The sequence below is a fragment of the Halichoerus grypus genome, chromosome 7 (assembly GCF_964656455.1).
Source record: "Halichoerus grypus chromosome 7, mHalGry1.hap1.1, whole genome shotgun sequence".
Classification (NCBI taxonomy): domain Eukaryota; kingdom Metazoa; phylum Chordata; class Mammalia; order Carnivora; family Phocidae; genus Halichoerus; species Halichoerus grypus.
In genome coordinates this window covers 111,809,226-111,828,254 of record NC_135718.1, presented here as the reverse complement: position 1 = coordinate 111,828,254, position 19,029 = coordinate 111,809,226, and the positions used below count along the sequence as shown (strand labels likewise).

Here is a 19,029-nt window from a genome sequence, read left to right as displayed (position 1 = left end):
GTCACTTATGGCTTGTTTCCCTCTTTCCTTTTTTTCTTTTCCCCCTTCCCATATGTTCATCTGTTTTCTTTCTTGAATTCCACATATGAGTCTAATTTTTAAAATCTGATGCTCAGCTTATTAAGCCATATCAACCTGTTTCCTACACCATTGTTTTCAAAAGAATACACTCTCCCTTCTTCCTACATTGAATCAAGAAAACTGCAGTTCTTTTTTCTTTGTCAGAACTAATGTAGCTTTTAAATATTCTGTTTAAAAACTATTAATAGTAATTTTCCCTTTTTAAAGAACATGATTACTTTTAAAATATTAGCTGTTCATGTGTTATCACAGCAGTAACCCAGATAATAAAAATGGACTAATTGTTTATCTTTAAATATGTTCTATCAGGGGCGCCTGGGTGGCTCAGTTGGTTAAGCGACTGCCTTCGGCTCAGGTCATGATCCTGGAGTCCTGGGATCGAGTCCCGCATCGGGCTCCCTGCTCTGCAGGGAGTCTGCTCCTCCCTCTGACCCTCCCCCCTCTCATGTGCTCTCTCTCTCATTCTCTCTCTCTCTCAAATAAATAAATAAAATCTTAAAAAAAAAAAAAAATAAATAAATAAATAAATAAATAAATATGTTCTATCAGTGTTCTTATAGGGAGAATAAAGAGAACCCATATTTAAAACACTGAGATGTGTAGGGAAAATTAAAATTTTATTTATTCTTACACCAAAATAATATGCCTTTCAGTAAAAATGTTAAAAATGTATATAATTATGCTTTTTATTTAAACATTAAATATAATGAATATAAATATAATTATAGACTATCTAGAGGCAAAGTAGAAGTATGTTTTGGTTTTAGAGGTAGATAAAAAGGCAAATTGCAGATTACTTCAATATATTCTAGGTTTCCCATTCATTTATTGGGTGCCTGTTGTGTACCAGACTTAAGGGGTACGAAGTATCACAGTTCTTGCCCCCATGATGCTCACAGTCTAGAGCTGAGACGGACAGGCATTTATGTCTAGTGTGATAAATGGAACAAGGGATAGGTACAGGGCACTGAGGAAAACTGCAGAGGTGGGAGATCCGACCTTGGCTGGTAGTGTGGGAGGCGGGGGAGACTGAAAAATCTTCCTGCAGGACAAGTTGTTTGAAATATCTGTAGGCATTCCATATAGAATGGGGATGGGAATGGATGTTCCTGACAGAAGTAATATGAGCAAGATATTGAGGGCTGAGAGAGCCTGAAAATTGCAAATGGTTCATTATGACTGGGTATTAGTAATGGCAGAGGGAGTACCTATGTGCAACTGGTGAGAAAGCCCTAGAACAAGGTGTGTGTGTGCGTGTGTGTGTGTGTGTGTGTGTGAGAGAGAGAGAGAGAGAGAGAGAGAGATGGGACCAGGAGAATGAGGAAGAAGAGAGGGAAGGAGAGACAGACAGAGAATATGAGAAAAGTAACCACTGTCTGGTAGGCAGTAATAGATCAGGAGAGGCATAATGGATTAAGGAATTCAAAGATAGAGAAAGAGGAAGAGCTTTGCCGCTTGGATGTCTTTGAGGGACACAGATATATCCTGAAACAAAGGTGGGGAAATATGTGAATGAGAATAGTAGGAATTGTAATGCTTGTGTCCAGTTTCTCTAAAGACTCCCATTAAAATACACAAGTCTGAGAATGTAGAAAATGATCAGCTATTAGTGCAAGAGCATAACTTGGGGATTTGAGGAGGTTAAGCCACTCTCCAGCACTTGCCATTTCTCTGCTTCCTTTGCTGAACATTTTCAGGTTTCTAGCCTCTAAATGTTAAAGTTCGCTAGGGCACAGATCTCTGAGCTTTTTTCTGTTCTTTGTACTCCCTAGATAGCCTCATCTGGTTCCGTGGTTTTAAATATCATCGATATATTGAGGACCCCCAAATTTATGTCTCTACCTCAGCCTCTCCTTGAACCTAAGACTCATATTTGACTGCCTATTTGACCTCTCCACTGGAATCTAAAAGGTATCTTAAACTAATATATCTAAAAAGAACTCTCGATTTGCACCCTAAACTGGTCCTTCTGCAGTTTTCCCCATGTCAATCAATGGCAACTCTATTCATTCTGAAACTCAGGCCAAAACCCTTGGAGTCATTTTCTGTATAGATAGACTTTATTTTTGAAAATAATTTTAGATTTATGGAACAATTGAGCAGATAGTACAAAGATTTCCCGTATGAGCCCCAGCCCAACACTGTTTTTTAGTGTTTATTAGTGTTATTATTAACATCTTGCATTAGTGTGGTACATTTGTTATAATTAATGAACCAATATTGATACATTATCTTAACTAAAGCCCATAGTTTACATTAGGGTTCATTCTTTATTGTACAATTCTATTGATTTTGACAAATTCATAATGTCATGTATCCACCATGACATACAGAATAGTTTCACCACCCTAAAAATCCCCTGTGCTCCATGTATTCATCCCTTTTCCCCTACCCTGAACCCCCAGCAGCCCCTGAACTTTTAACTTTCTGTATAGTTTTGCCTTTTCCAGAATGTTACATAGTTGACATCATACACTATGTAACCTTGGCTTCTTCCACTTAGCAATGTGCATCCTCATCACCATGTATTGTTAGTTTTTTGAGTTTTAGCTATGCTAATAGGTGCATAAGCAGTATCTAATTTTTTTAATTTGCAGTTTCCTAATGACATATGATGTTGAGCATCTTTTCGTATGTTTATGTGCCATCTGTATATCTTCTTTGGTGAGGTGACTGTTCAGATCTTTTGCCCATTTTTTATTTGAGCTTTTTTTTTTTCTTTTTGTTGAGTTTTAAGGGTTTACGTATTTTGGATACAAGTCCTTTTATCAAATATGTGTTTTGCAAATATTTTCTCCCCCACTGTGGCTTATCTTTTTATTCTCTTGATAGTGTCTTTTGCAAAACAAAAGTTTTTAATTTGAATAGAGTCCAACTAAATAATTTTTTCTTTTGTGGATCACAGTTTTGGTGTTGTATCTAAAAACTCATCACCAAACCCAAGGTCACTTAGATTCTCTCCCATGTTGTCTTCTAAAAGTTTTATGGTTTAGTGTTTTACATTTAGATCTGTGATCATCTTTGAGTTAATTTTGGTGAAAAGTGTAAGGAGTATGTCTAGATTCATTTTTTTTTCTATGTTGATATTTGGTTGTTCCAGCACCATTTGTTGAAAAGACTATTCTTTCTCTATTAACTGGCTTTTGCTCCTTTGTCAAAGATCAGTTGACTGTTTTTGTGTGAGTCAGTTCTGGGCTCTCTAGTCTAGTCCATTAACCTGTTTGTCTTTTCCTTCACCAGTACCACATGGTCTTAATACTATAGCTTTATAAGTCTGGAAGTCGGGTAATGTCAGTCCTCTCACTTAGTTCTTCTCCCCTATTGTGTTATTCTGGGTCTTTTGTCTTTCCATATAAACTTTAGAATCAGTTTGTCCATATCCACAAAATAACTTGTTAGAGCTTTGTTTGTGATTGTGCTTAATCTGTAGATCTCATTGGGAAGAATTGGCATCGTAACAATATTGAGCCTTCCTATCCAGGATCATGGACTATCTCTCTATTTATTGAGATCTCCTTTGATTTTTTTCATCAGAGTTTTTTAGTTTTCCTTATACAGATCCTGTACGTATTTTTGCTAGGTTTATGCCTAAGTATTTCATTTTTTATGCAAATGTAAATGGTGTTGTCTTTTTTATTTCAAATTACAATTGTTCATTGCTGTTATATAAGAAAGCACTTGACTTTTGTATATTAAGTTTGTATCCTGTAACCTTGCTATATAATCTCTTTATTAGTTTTAGTCCACCCAGTTCTCATACCCCAATTAATACATCAACAAATTCTGGCCGTTCTTTCTTAAAAGTATATCCAAAATCTATCATTTCTCACCACTTCTGCTATACTGTCTTACTCTGGTGTAAGCTACTATCATCTCACTCCCTGTACAATTACAGCCTATGAAGTAGTCCTCCTTTATAACACTTACCACATTTATTGCTACTCAGTATATTATATATTTGGTTGTCTTTGATTGTTTCCTATCTTCCTTCCTCCACTAGAAAATAACCTCCATGAAAGCAGGAACTTTGCTCTTTTTATTGCTGTTGTCCCAGTGTCTAGCTCGGTACCTAGCACTTGGTCTTAAATAAGTACTTTTTGAATGAATGAATGAATGAATGAATGAACTCTCTTAGACTACTCAGTTCCTACAGCAGAAACTTGCTAAATAACATTTTAAAGAACATAAGGATATGCTACAAGCAACCTTCTAAGAGTTTCAAAAGAAAATAGGATGTCTGCAGAATCTATCCACTTGCAAGATTTATCACTGTTTCCCACTCTTTACACTGTAACTATATATGCATCTGCAGATAGAGAACACTCACAGGTCTGAAGAGGCACTCCGCCAAGGCTATGAATAGCCTCCTTACCTTTTAGTTAAATTCTTTTTCGTGTATATCCTCCCCACCTCTCCCTCCAGCCACCTTTCAACCCTTCTTTTTCCTTAGTGTCTTGGAGAAAGGACTTACATTAATGGTGGAGTAAAGGATTATCAGAACTAATTGAGTTCCCTTTTTAGGACATTTTTAAAGATGTTCTTAGTTATAAGATTTGATCCTGAAGTGCTACATATTTTTTTGAAAGATACTCCATTATTTTCCTGTAATCAAAAAATATTTCTTTTCTCCAGAGGTATATTCTTTATTACAAATGCATTTAATGACCATTATTTTATTTGAGGCCTGAAGTCTAATAACTGGTAAAATAATTTCTGTCATTTGGTCTCCCTGCATATCAAAATGTGTGTCCTCATACTACCTCCGTTGGAAATCTGAGGCTGGTGAAACCCCCAATTCCAGCAGTGTCTTGCAACTGACACAGCATTTTTCCTCTTAGCCTCAAAAAAAAAAAAAAAAAAGCTTACAGTTTATTCTAGCAGAATGGCTTCCCACTGGGGTGAATGGCCACACAGGCACTTAATTATTCACTAATCCAACCCTGGAACTTTAGCTGCCTTGATTTTTTTTTTTTTTTTTAAACTAGGAAGGCATTGGCATGATTCCCAAGGAAGTGGTCTATTATCCTTGAAACTCTTCTTTAGGATTGAGCCTGTGGATGAATATTTTACTTTTGCTTTTGTTTCCCTTGCCTCCCTGAGCCTTGAACTCTTCTTTGGTACCTTGGGCACCAATTTCACTTTGCATTGTGTTCAGAGTTGCATTGTGGTGTGCTGTTCCAGTATATCATAATGAGGCAGATCAAGAAGTGTTTCATTCATTGCTAACTCTACAGTATGTACCAGTTTGGCCACATTGAAGAGGACAGGACATACTGCTTTCTGTGGGTTGAATTTTAACCCATGATGCATTTTATTTTAACAACATTTAAGTTAAAAATAATGTTTTCAACTTGCTTGTCCTCTGTACAAATCTTCAGAGATTACTTAGTCTCTGTTATAGGATCATCACAAAAAAACGAATGCTAAGATTTATGGAAGGCATTATATAGCTTGGAGGGAGGGTAGTAGCCAGATAATGTTACCTATGTGTTTGCCGCAGGCTTTTTCAAGTGAGCTTTATTAAACTTCGGAATTACTCCGTGTTCGGTATGTTGAGGTTCTCTCTGAACAGTTATGAGAAGGGAAACCTGTTATAAACATTAACTTCTATTACTGCTGATCAACAATTATGATTATTACTGATTTCTTTCTTTAGGTTTTTCCTTTGAAATGTAATAAACTTGAGAACCTGAACTTATTATGAATACATAGGTTATGTTTTTCATATATGGATTTCTATCAAATATGAACTATAAATAATTTTATTATCTAAGTTATTTTAGATTTATGTGATGAAGCATCTCTACAAAATATTTCCAAAGAACTGAGCTTTAAAAAATTTTACATGAGGTTTCTGAATTAAAACTTTAAGCTGTAAGCTTGTTAGAAGTTAAGTGAGATTGTAGTATTTTGGTGGTACCTCATTGTTCTCAGCATCTTTACAATTGTGTGTGATTTTTAAAGTAGAGCTTTGGAACCTTTTGTTGTATTCTTGCTGTTAGATTGAGAAAGTGCAATCTGTTGACTTAAAGGCAAAGTAAACATTTTTAGGAGTTTATCAGTGTCCCATAAAGGAAACAAACAAGAAAGTCTTGATGGCATTACTTTAAACATATGTTAAAAATAGACCAGAAGAGATCCTGAACAAGAATCTTTGTAAGCCTTCCTTAGTGTGCTTTCAGTAACAGAAGCAGATAAACTTTTATTATGTAATTACTGAGAAAATTCACTGGTAGTTTCCCCCCACACACAACCAAATAGGAGCTCTGAGATGGGAAGTTCCATTCCATTTTTGACAGTGATTTCCCTCAACTCTGAAGACAAAACCCCTTTTACAACTCTGAGCTAATTTTCAAATATTAGTTTCCCACATGGGTGTTTTAAGTAAATTTGAAAGTGTTTTGCTGTTTATATTAAAGAACTCTGGAAACAAATATGAATGAGATGGAAATTTCTATCCTAAAGTTGAGTATATGGGCTAGAATTCCCAGACAGTTTACCTTAGAAAAAACTACACACGTGTGCACGCACACACATGTATGTTTCTGATTTAAACAATATCATATCTTAAGAAATGGAAACTGTGTAAAAGTTGCCTTAATAGGTTTTTTTTCCTTCCATCTGTGTCCCATCCTTGTCATACTCTGCCAGCTAGGGATATTTAAAGAAAATTATTTTTTTAGTGTTTTATTTTAATTTCACTTAGTTAACATACAGTGTTATATTAGTTTCTAGGTGTATAATATAGTGATTCAACACTTCCATACAACACCCAGTGCTCATCACAGCAAATGCATGCCTTAATCCCTATCACCTATCTAACCCACCCCCAACCCCTCCCCTCTGGTAACCATAGTTCTCTATAATTAAGAGTCTGTTTCTTGGTTTGTCTCTCTCTCTCTCTCTTTTTTCCTTTGCTTGTTTGTTTTGTTTCTTAAATTCCACATATGAGTGAAATCATATGGTATTTGTCTTTCTCTGACTGACTTATTTTTTTTAATAAAGATTTTACTTACTCATTTGAGAAAGAGAGAGAAACAGAGAGAGCACAAGCAGGAGGAGAGGCAGAGAGAGAAGCAGACTCCCTGCTGAGCTGGGAGCCCAACTTGGGGCTCAATCCCAGGACCTGGAGATCATGACCTGAGCCGAAAGCAGACACAACCCTCTGAGCCACCCAGGCACCCTTCTCTGATTTATTTCGCTTAGCATTATATGCTCTAGCTCCATCCATGTTGTTGCAGATGGCAAGATTTCATTCTTTTTTATGGCTGAATAATATTCCATTCTATATATCTATATCTATCTATCTATCTATCTATCTATCTATCTATAGATACATTCTATGTATATACATACACCACATCTTTATTCATCAGTCAGTGGATGTGTTGGTTGCTTCCATATCTTGACTATTGTAAATAATGTTGCGATAAACATATGGGTGCATGTATCCTTTAGAGTTCGTGTCCCTGTATTCTTTGGGTAAATGCCCAGTAGTGCGATTGCTGGATCATAAGGTAGTTCTATTTTTAACTTTTTGAGGAACCTCCACACTATTTTCCACAGTGGCTGCACCAGTTTGCATTCCTAACAACAGTGCATGAGTGTTCCTTTTTCTCCACATCCTTGCCAACACCTGTTGTTTCTTGTGTTGTTAGCCATTCTGACAGGTGTGACGTAATATCTCATTGTAGTTTTGATTTGCATTTCCCTGATGGTAAGTGATGATGAACATCTTTTCATGTGTCTGTTGGCCATCTTATGTCATCTTTGGAGAAATGTCTGGTCATGTTTTCTGCTCATTTTTTTAAATTGGATTATTTGTTTCTTGACTGTTGAGTTGTATAAGTTCTTTATATATTTTGGATACGAACCCTCTATCAGATATGTCATTGTGAATGTCTTCTCCCATTCTTTAGGTTGACTTTTAGTTTCGTTGATTGTTTCCTTCGCTGTGCAGAAGCTTTTTATTTTGATGTAGTCCCAATATTTTACTTTTGCTTTTGTTTCCCTTGCCTCAGGAGACATATCTAGAAAGAAGTTGCTATAGCTGATGTCAAAGAAGTTACTGCCTGTTCTTTTCCAGGATTTTTATGGTTTCAGGTCTCATATTTAGGTCTTTAATCCATTTTGAATTTATTTTTGTGTGTGGTGTAAGAAAGTGGTCCAGTTTCATTCAAAAGAATGTTGCTGTGCAGTTTTCCCAACATCATTTGTTGAAGAGACAAATGAAGAGACAAATTTTCCATTGGATATTCCTTCCTGCTTTGTTGAAGATTAATTGACCATATAATTGTGGGTTTATTTCTGGACTTTCTATTCTGTTCTATTGAACTATGTGTCTATTTTTGTGCCGGTGCCATTCTGTTTTGATTAGTACAGCTTTGTAACATAACTTGAAGTCCAGAATTATGATGCCTCCAGCTTTGCTTTTCTTTTTCAAGATTGCTTTGGCTATTTGGGTTTTTTCTGTGTTCCATACAGATTTTAGGATTATTTGTTCTAGTTCTGTGAAAAATGCTGTTGATACTTTGATAGGGTTTGCATTAAATGTGTAGATTGCTTTGGATATTATAGACATTTTAACAATATTTGTTCTTTCAGTCCATGAGCATGGAATGTCTTTCCATTTCTTTGTGTCATCTTCAATTTCTTTCATCAGTGTTTTATAGTTTTCAGAGTACAAGTCTTTCATCTCTTTGGTTAGGTTTATTCCTAGGTATCTTATTTTTGGTACAATCATAAATGGGGTTGTTTTCTTAATTTCTCTTTCTGCTGCTTCATTATTGGTGTATAGGAATGCAACAGATTTCTGTACATCGATTTTGTATCCCGTGACTTTACTGAACTTGTTTATCAATTCTAGCAGTTTTTTTGTGTGTAGTATCATGTCATCTGCAAATAGTGAAAGTTTTACTACTTCTTTACCCATTTGGATGCCTTTTATTTCTTTTTGTTGTCTGATTAATGTGGCTAGGACTTCCAGTTCTATGTTGAATAAAAGTGGTGAGAGTGGACATCCTTGTCTTCTTCCTGACCTTAGGGGAAAAGCTCTCAGTTTTTCCTCATTAAGGATGATGTTAGCTGTGGGTATTTCATAGATGGTCTTTATTATGTTGAGGTATGTTCCCTCTAAACCTACTTTGTTGAGAGTTCTTATCATGAATAGATGTTGTACTTTGTCAGTTGCTTTTTCTGTGTCTATTGAAATAACCATATGGTTCTTATCCTTTCTCTTATTGATGTGATGCATCACACTGATTGATTTGCATATTGAACCACCTTGCAACCCAGGAATAAATCCCACTTGATTGTGGTGAATGATTTGTTTAATGTATTGTTGAATTCAGTTTGCTCCATTCAATACTGGCCCTCTTTAATACCCATCACCAGGCTGATCCATCCCCCTACCCCCCTTCCCTCTAGAACCCTCAGTTTGTTTCTCAGAGTCCATAGTCTCTCATGGTTCATCTCCCTCTCCGATTTCCCCCCCTTCAGTTTTTTGATTATTGACTCGATTTCTTTGCTGGTTTTCAATCTATTCAAATTTTCTATTTCTTCCTGTTTCAGTTTTGGTAGTTCATATGTTTCTAAGAATTTATCCATTTCTTCTAGGTTGTCCAACTTGTTGGCTTATAGTTTTTCATAATATTCTCTTATGATTGTTTGTATTTCTGTGGTGTTGGTTGTTATTTCTCCTCTTTCATTTGTGATTTTATTTATTTGGGTTTTTCAACAACTTTAGTTTTTCTGAAGGTCTTCTTGTATTGACTTTTTGCTCTTGATTATTAGATACTTTTTCTTGCTTCTTCATATAGCTTAGAATTGTTCACTGTATCCAGATAGTGTGTATAAATAAGAGACTGATGTTGATGCTACTCCATGCCCCCCAGGAGCTCATCCTTTCCTCTTTCTGGCAAGTAGGGTCAGGGCCTGATTTAATCAGTCTAATCAGAAGTCGAGACAAGTCACGGCTGAGTTGCAACTTTAGTTATCCCAGTTTTCTTCTAGTTTCAGATGTCTTGAGAATAGGATTAGACCTCTCTCTTCATCAGGGCTTTGTAATTAGAGCTTGCTTGCTATTTTCCAGTCCCTTCCCCAGCTTCTCATGCTGTCGTGTCACTTAAATGCAGAATAAGTCCCATAGGGGAGAATTGGTAAACTGGAGGGACTGCTGTCCCTCCAGATTTCAGTCCACCATGCAAGTTCATATGTAGCTATTACTAGTATTGATGGTTTCCCTTTGTCACAGTGAAGTTGCTTGCCCATGACTGTCTCACTCTTCTAGCCACTGGGCCCACACTTAGCAGTTGCCCTCAGAGATAGAAGTGGCCTATCTCTGCTTACCTGGGAAGGGCTCATTTCTCATTAGAATTTATTTCCTTTAACCTTCTTTGTGTCTACATTTCTTTTATGTCTTTAAAGAAAAATGTCATATTTTTTTAAGAAAATCAGGTGTTTTTTTCTTTGTTGTGGTAGGAATAGTGGTCTTTGATTTCTTCTATATTCTAATTAGAAGTAGAACCTCCTCCTGTTCTGACTTTTGAATAAATAATATTGAAAAAAAGTACACTGCCCTGATGATCATTTCTTACAATTCTTATTTTGAACCTTTTTCATAGTATAGAGTAGGGGTCAGCAAACTGAAAGGGCTAAGTAGGAAATATTTAGGCTTTGTGGACAAAGTGGCAGAATCGAGGCTATTATGTAGGTACTTACAATACCATTTCAAATGTACCATTTATAGATCTAGAGACTATTCTTAGCTCACGGGCCATGAAAAAACAGATGATGTGGTTTACCAAGTTCTGGTATAGAGACAAGTGATAAAATAATTAAAATATTTCGATGAACAAAAAGCAAGCAAATATCAGATACTTTTAAGAAATTAAATTCTAGGGAGTTCTTTGGTATACCATCTACCATGATATCTACAGTAGTAAGTACCAAAAATGATAATCCTGATCTGTCAGGACAAGTTGAACTTTTATTTGGTATAATAGAATTGCATAATAAACTTCAGAAAAGTATTTGTCAGAAATATATTTAACCATATGAAATCTTCATTTAGGAAGCCTCACTCATTCATTCTGCCCAGGTATTCTACTACAATATTGGGCGTATTGGGCAATTTTTTTTTTTTAGCTCTGACATTCAAAATGGGTCAATCCAGTGGAAAACAGACACTTAAAAGTATGAATGCAAGGTAGCGCATACCGTAATGTAGGTTTGCACAGGCTTCCTCCATAGGGTAAGATACATAACTTTGCCTGGAGGTTGGGGAAAGGTGACCCAGAAGAATTCAGAGATGATGATGCTTTGCTAACTCTTGAAAAGGAATTAAGACTTTTTCCAGGTGGACAGATTTTATACACCCAATAAATGTTGCCTGACAGTTATGCTTAACAATTGAAGTATCACCATATTGTTGACTTGACTCACTCAAGGTCATTTTAGAAATGGTTTGAGTATGAGGAAAAAAACTTAGAAACGCATTCTCTCCTTATATCGTTACGTGCCTGTGTAAACTTAAATGAGAGGTAGTAGGTAAGGAGCCTTTTGTAACTGTTTTAACAAACCGGTTATCACTGTGTGACATATTATAAAGTGATTAAGTGATAATTTAGCAAGAATAATTTAATTTCAGCTTGTCCAGAAGTTTATTGCTGCTTTTAAGTCACTGAAATCTCCAGTCTCTACTACAGATTTTTTTTAAAAAGCATTATAATTATTGTAGTAAGAATACTTCAAAGCAGAGATTTTCCTTTTTAGATTCTTTATAAATTTCATAGTTAATAGGAGGGGTGAAGAGTGACCATAAGAATTTTTACTTAGAGGTGAAAAGTAGAATGTAAGGGGATAAATTACGTGTTTGCTAAAGAAAAGTATTGAGTTATTTAGGTATTCAGTTATAGCATGTTAATAAGCCAGTAAATCTTTTTCCAATTTCTGGAGAATTGGTTAGCTTAATGAAAAAAGCAACTGATCATTTTTTATTTGCCTTTTCAAGAATGCTCCTCTGGAGGTTACATTTTACCAAATTATTGAACACAAGCTTTATTGTGTAGGTAATAAGGATTTTTAGTTTCTGGTAAACAAAAGCTAATAGCACTTTGAAGTATCTAGGAGATACTAGATTTGGTAGATTATTTTCCATAACAAGCAAACTGAAACCCTTTATAACATTGATGCTTGATATATAACTTTACAAGAAAAAAGTTTTCTCTCTACATTTTTCTCTTAGCTTCTACTAAGTATCAGAATACATATTGAAAACCATAAAACTATCTATACTCATATTTAATAATTCTGACCTTGGAAAGACCGAACAGAAACAATTACCTACAGAAGGATCATCATCACATCTTTATTAGTGCCCTTCTCCCCACAAAAGGCCTGAGAGAACTCCATAGGAATAGGGGAATGATTGGGTAAATTTTGAGTCAATAGGTAATATATAGCCATTTAAAGATAGTAATGACGAACACCATGTAAAACATGGAAATGTTTATTATCTATTTTTTTTTGAAAGCAAACCTGAATACCACATTGTTCCACCCTATGATACCAAGTTGGAAAATGAATGCCCAGGATCCATAGGCCATAGGTGCACTGAACACTGTTAGTACGCCATTCTGTAGGTTCCTGAATACAGTCTGATTCTTTCATGTGTGATGATCAGGAGAGATGGGTAAATCCAAAAGAGGGCTGAAAGTCAGTAGATGGCTCTTATTTGCAGGATTTTCTATATGAGACAACTTTAGATGTTTATATTTGAGCCTTCAGACGTTTCCTTAGTCAGTATTATGGATATAATGTTATTACCTGCCTCTTCCCCAAGATTTTACAGTGTTTGATCTTATTATTAATTGAGTGACTGTGAATCCTAAATGTATTGTGGCTTTATTTTCAGGATAAGGGAGATCTTGAAGGCATCTCGAAAATTGCAAGGTGATCCAGATTTGCCAATGTCTTTTACTTTGGCCATAGTGGAGTCCGATTCCACAATAGTCTATTATAAACTTACTGATGGATTTATGCTGCCAGACCCTCAGGTCAGTTTTGAGGCAACTATCAGTAAACAGTGAAAAAAAGAGGAAAATGATAACATGATTTTAAGTGCGAATCAAGCCATTTAGCTTCCTTTGCAATATGAAAATTCAAGAAAATTATGACCTGATTTTCACACCTCAGAAACTTGGCTGTTTTGTTTAAAGTAATATGTTCCTAGTTTCCACAAAAATAATTAGACTTTTTTTTTTTTTACTCTTTGGAGAATTTCATAGTCTCCCGGAGTACTTCATAAATTCATGTTTTATTTGATAATTAACTGAGGTGGAATGTGAAGGCTTATAATAGCTTTAGCCAAAAGAACACTTCTTTAGAAAATGTTAAATTGGTTGACAGTTTGACAGGAACCTTTTAATAAAATAAATGTGTTATGCATGATTTCCTTATATACTTTGTTGGTGTATTTGGGATAATTACATTAAATATCTTTCTGATTTTGCTTTTAAATTACCTTATTTAATATTGGGGAAAAAGTCCATCCTGATCTTTTTTTTTTTTTTATGTTGCAGAATATTTCCCTTAGAAGATGACACCTATACTTCCTGATGCGTGAGAGTGGATTTGAGATCCGTCAGCCTGGTTCATCTTTTATATCAGAGATAGTTAGGGTTGACTTAGCTGGTCCTATTCCATAAGTTTTTCTTTTTGAAGAATAAAACTTTCCCAGATAGAAGAATTTTTTTTGTTGATAAGTATAGGGTAGTTGCTCAAGAACTTTCTTACCTGGAAATAGTTTAATTACAGTTAAATACAAGTTGATGCTTAGGATGTGTTCAGAGGGGTGGCACACGTGTGTTTCTTCTGTCGTCCACCACTCATAGCTGCCTCGTTGTTCATCGCTGCCCCTGCTAACACATTGTTGAGACTCCCCTTTCTCTAATTCAACCCTCTCAGTGCCTTTTGGCCACTACAGCTAGCCTGCTGTGGCATTTCATGGACACCTGGACACTTGGAGAGTTTGCTCAGTCTCCTTTTAAATCCCCAATAGAAAGTAACAGTTTTCTTTCTATTGGTTTTTATGTGGCATTTACTGTTGACTTTAAGTCAAAAGTAAAGATACGCTCATCCAGAGTATAAAATTACATACATGTCTAGATTAATAGGGACCAGAGAAGTGCTACCCATTAGTTACTTCCTACCTAAGTAAAGGAAGTACTGGGCCTTCCTTTCCATTCTTATTACCACCACCCTTATTATATCATAGTTAGAATATTATGTGAGATAGTGAGAAACGGTGTCAGCTTTAAAGACATCTTTATTAAGTAGACCCAGTTATTCCACTTTTGTTAATACCTCTCAGTTATGTTGCCTAAAGTACAAAAAATTATATGCACAAAGATTCCAAGTGACATTAATTGTTATAGCCAAAATAATAATCACTTAAAAGTTTTAGGAAGGGGTCATCAAACTTTTTCTGTAAAGGGCAGAAAAGAAATATTTTAGCCTTCACAAACCATACGGTCTCTCTTAAAACTTCTCAAATGTGCCGTTTGTAGTACAAAAATAACCATAGACAATATGTAAATAAATGGGCATGGCTGTGTTCTAATAAAACTTTATTTACAAATGCAGGGCCATAGTTTGCCAATCCCTGGAATAAGGAAATAGTTAATAAACAGATATAGATAGCCAATGAATGGTACATTATGTACTCATTAAAAAGTAGTAATGAATAAATGAAAAACAGAAAATATTTAATTAAAAAAGCAAGATATGAAAGTGTGTGAATGGGTAAGATCATGGCTATAAATAACACACCAAGCATATAATAAAAGGGTGACAAAATAAATTACTAACTGTTCTTATAATAGGGTGGCAGAGCAATAAATGGATGACTTTATCTTTCTTTAGTATTTAGTATATTTTTTCTTTATTTGTATTATTTTTATAATGTTTTAAAATTAAAAAAATATCTTGAGATCTATATTAGTTTCTGTTATTGTATAATATTACCACAAACTCAGCAACTTATAACAACACACATTTAATATCTCAAAGTTGGGTCCAGTCAAGCCAGCCTCCACTGAGACTTGTCTGGGCAAGGTTCAGCTTCCTCCCTCATGTGGTTGTTCGAAGCTTTCAATTCCCTGTGGGCTGTTGGACTGATGGTCTCAGTTTCTAGGGGGCTGTTGTCAAGAGGCCACCCTCCACTCTTTGCCACATGGGCCTTGCCAGCACAACTGGTTGCTTCCTCAAAGCCAGCAAGGGAGACAGTTTCAGCAAGATGGATCTCATAATCTTATGCAATGTAGTCAGGTACATCCTGTCACTTTTGCCATGTTCTATTGGTTAGAAGCAAGTCAAGACTAACTACTCTAGAAAACAGCAGGAACAAGAATGGAAAAAGGGCAAAAAGTAAGAACATTATAAAATGGTGTAAAGCATCATTAATGGTCTGTAGTAGTTTTTGACTCCTTTCCTTTGCTCATATTTGAATTTCACTTTTATTCTTGATGGAACATCTTGGCAATTCCTTTGGACTCCCTCTGCTTTCCCAGAAGGTCTGAAGATGTACCCATTCAGAACAATGTGTGTTTCTGTGACTCTGGTTGGCACTTTGCAGACCTAAGGATCCTAAAACAATTTATGATCAATTCTTGGGGTCTCTGCCATTTGATTCCTTTTGAGCCTTTTCATCACAGTGCGAGAAAAACAGTCTGTGTTTTCAGAAAGAAATGTAAGGCTTAATGAATTTTAGATTTGTATGTCCGATCTGGTGACCAGTGAGCCCCTAGGTTACTACAAGACCAGAAGTATCTTCTGGAGTTGACTCAAAAAGAACGTTCCCACAGAAATCCTTAAAATTAGGCCTCAATCTCATTGTATGTCCTGGGATATCTCCTCTGTTTCAGAATGTTCCTTGTGTACTTCACCAAAGCTATTCGGCCCAAAGCCAGCCAGATACCTGTTAATATGAATAATGGTCCGGAACAGTTTGGAAAGGGAGACAACCCAGCTGTGACTGTCTCATTTTACTAGGTAAAATGATTTCTCTTGTATGATCAAGTAACTGTAGAATTGCAGTTCATTTTGTCTCATGTTAGACTATGGGCTGCTTAAGAACACAGCAAGGAACCAAGTCTTTTTTTTACATCTGTGTATCCCACCACTTTCCACAAATTCACACACACTAGACTCTCAATAAATATTTAGTGAATGAATGAATGTAGATCGTAGACTTGTTTAATTGCATGGTAGCTTTTACTCTTTGCCTCAAGGCAAACTAAAGTGATCCATTTGGACACCAGAGGGCAGTGCTAAATAAGCACCAAATTTTCAGACTCGAGGAGTAGGTTAGCTTGAGAAGTGGTGCTCTTGAAAATTTATTTTCAATCTGTGGGAAATAGGCATAAATAAAAATATAAATAAGTTTTATGTGCTAACATTCCCCCCCCTTCTCCTTTCTGGCATGCCTCTAAAATTATACTCTACTGACATTAAATATGTGGCTTGATTCATGCTTTGCTCAAAATACAGATCTATATTTAAAAATAAAAGCTTGTTTGGGACAAGGGTCAATGGGATGGGTGTTTTTTCTAGACTGTGGTTTTGTTCATAACCATATGAAATGATGTATTCCATTTTTTTTTCCTTGCAAAAGCCTAACTTACTAAACTTCAGGATCCTATTCCATAGCAAGAGTCCCCAGCTCTGAAACACTGAACTGGCTACATACCGGTGGTGAAAGACATAGATTGCTGCCATCATGAACACAGACTTTTCCCATAACAGGGAGCCCTCTCTGGGTGGTAGCAGGAAGTGGGGAAGGACATTGCTGACTTCTCTCTAGTGCTGTCTTTGCCTTTGATTTTTGGAGTCCCTAGTCAGTGTCCCCTCTGCACTGGAAGGGCTCAGTGGAACAATGGATGATCTAGGTCCGAGGAGTCCCGACTAACCTATTTTGCTTTCCAGGCCCAGGCCTCCGGGCCTCTCTAGATGAATGTGTTCCTAAATGGTATTGATCTCTTGTGAAGAACAGGAGGGCAGAGGCACTTTGGAATTCTAAGCTCTACTGAGAATAGCAATCTCTGACAAAGTTCACGTAGTCTGCATTATTTTTTAACTGAAAACTTTTACATGCCTGGAACCAAATGACTTAACCAAAACTTCATGATGTGTCATCTTGTTCTGAGCCTTTTCCGTTCTGAATTCCTCTGAGGTCACATTTTCCACTGCGGCCCTAGCAGGAGGCCTTTTACTGGTACAGCCCAATGTTCCTGCCAGAGCCTAGAGCTCTCTATAGAAGCTCTTTATTCAGCCGCTGTATTTATGTTTAATGTGCAGAATGACGTTGTATCTGAACAATTAGTACCATTTTCCTTTCTTTCAGACCAATAGCTGTTCCGGTCCTTACCACTCTCACTCCTGCAGCCTAATCCTTTTAATGACCTTTGAATAAGAACTGCTTGTGCTCACAAAGGAAAGAGGAGAGAAAAATCATGTGACTTACTGGGGAGGTGTACTCATAAAATGCTTAGATGATTCTGCAAAATTAAAAACCAACTTAACCAAAATCAAACAAAGATTGGCTTTTTAGGTTTCTGGGTGACTGAATGGAGGTAATATTGGGAAGTATTTAAGTAAAGTTCACTTCATGCATTTATTAATTATGTGCAGACATTGCTGGGCTCCTTCTGTGTGCTTGCATGATTAAGATAAATGTGGGATACGAAGGTTAATGAGATATGACCTGTGCCCTCAAGGAACTCAGATAAGCAATACAACTCTCCTTAACCAGAACTCTAAACGGGTGTCAATGTGAGTGAGGAACACCTGTCATGCAGTGTATGTTTATGAAGTTCATGCATTTTACTTGGTGGTGAAGGGGTTCAACAACTTTTGGTAAATTAAACTGTTTTCAAACAATCATGGTATGTATATTTGTCCCAAAGGACTGAACACTGGAAGCATACAAAGAGATATTATACAATGCATCTCTCAGGACTTACTGTCTGGCTAGAAAGGAGAAAATCTGTGTGTATGAGATAATTTGAGAGCATTTCAAGGCAGTGTTATATATGAATACTGAGTTACCATTATGTGGAGCTGATATCATGTACTTGTTATTATTAACTTATTATCCTCATTTAATAGATAGAGAAATTAGCACACCAAGTCGTTAAGCAATGACTTTGAGTAGTAGCAGGTGAGTGGATAATGAGGGCTAGAACCAGGTCTCCCAACACCTAGCTCACTGTTCTTTTCAGGATACCATACCACGTATGGTGCAGGGAAATATATTAACGTCAAAGAGCCTTTGGGAAGAAAAAGGTAGCTCCAGTTAGTCCTGGAGGGAGTTGGGAAGTGATTTAGGGATCAGTTAGATTAACTTCTTGTACTCTTGAACAAATGTGTCAAAATGTCAAGCTGTTTGTAGATAATTTGGAAAACCATATTCATAGGCAATATGAATTTTGGGAAATTCATATTGCCTATGAATATGGTTTTCCAAATTGCCTATGAATATGGTTTTCCAAATTATCTACAAACAGCTTTTTTCCTTTTTCATAGGAAAAAAACTTTACAAAGTTTTATTCCAGAGACCAAATACATTCATGTCCATGCTTTTATGTCGGCAAACTTAAAATTACATTTAATGTTAAGTGAGAGAGAGAAAGAGCTCAGGAAGGTTCCCTGCTTGTTGGAGCTAAATTTTGTGCTGGCACAAAGAGTAGACTCTAGGAACTTTTAAGTGATGGTTTCACACTCAATGAGAAAGGGTCTTACACCCTAAATAACCCCCAGTCCTGCTTGCTGTTGCTTGAAATCCTACCATAATTCTACTTCTTAAACATGAAACTTTGATCCAATTTAATTTGACAAACAGTTTTACAGCACCCCATGGGGTAAGGCACAATACTAAGATTTGAAGAGACT

General features: G+C 36.2%; 1 protein-coding gene across 3 annotated transcripts in view; it reads left to right on the top strand.

The window, feature by feature from the left end:
- Window positions 1-16,662, top strand: part of TSEN15 (tRNA splicing endonuclease subunit 15) — a 32,340-nt gene extending 15,678 nt beyond the window's left edge. Inside the window, exons 4-6 of one of the 3 annotated variants that reach the window (XM_078078065.1) lie at window positions 12,995-13,032; window positions 15,275-15,408; window positions 16,005-16,662. In XM_078078065.1, the coding sequence (XP_077934191.1) occupies window positions 12,995-13,032; window positions 15,275-15,408; window positions 16,005-16,064 (232 nt within the window). In that variant the 3' untranslated portion in view covers window positions 16,065-16,662. Of the gene's footprint in view, window positions 1-12,994; window positions 13,137-13,661; window positions 15,077-15,274; window positions 15,409-16,004 lie in introns of those variants that run through there. The other 2 variants (XM_036076784.2, XM_036076787.2) reach the window with 2 other exon arrangements.
- Window positions 16,663-19,029: the final 2,367 nt, after the last annotated feature.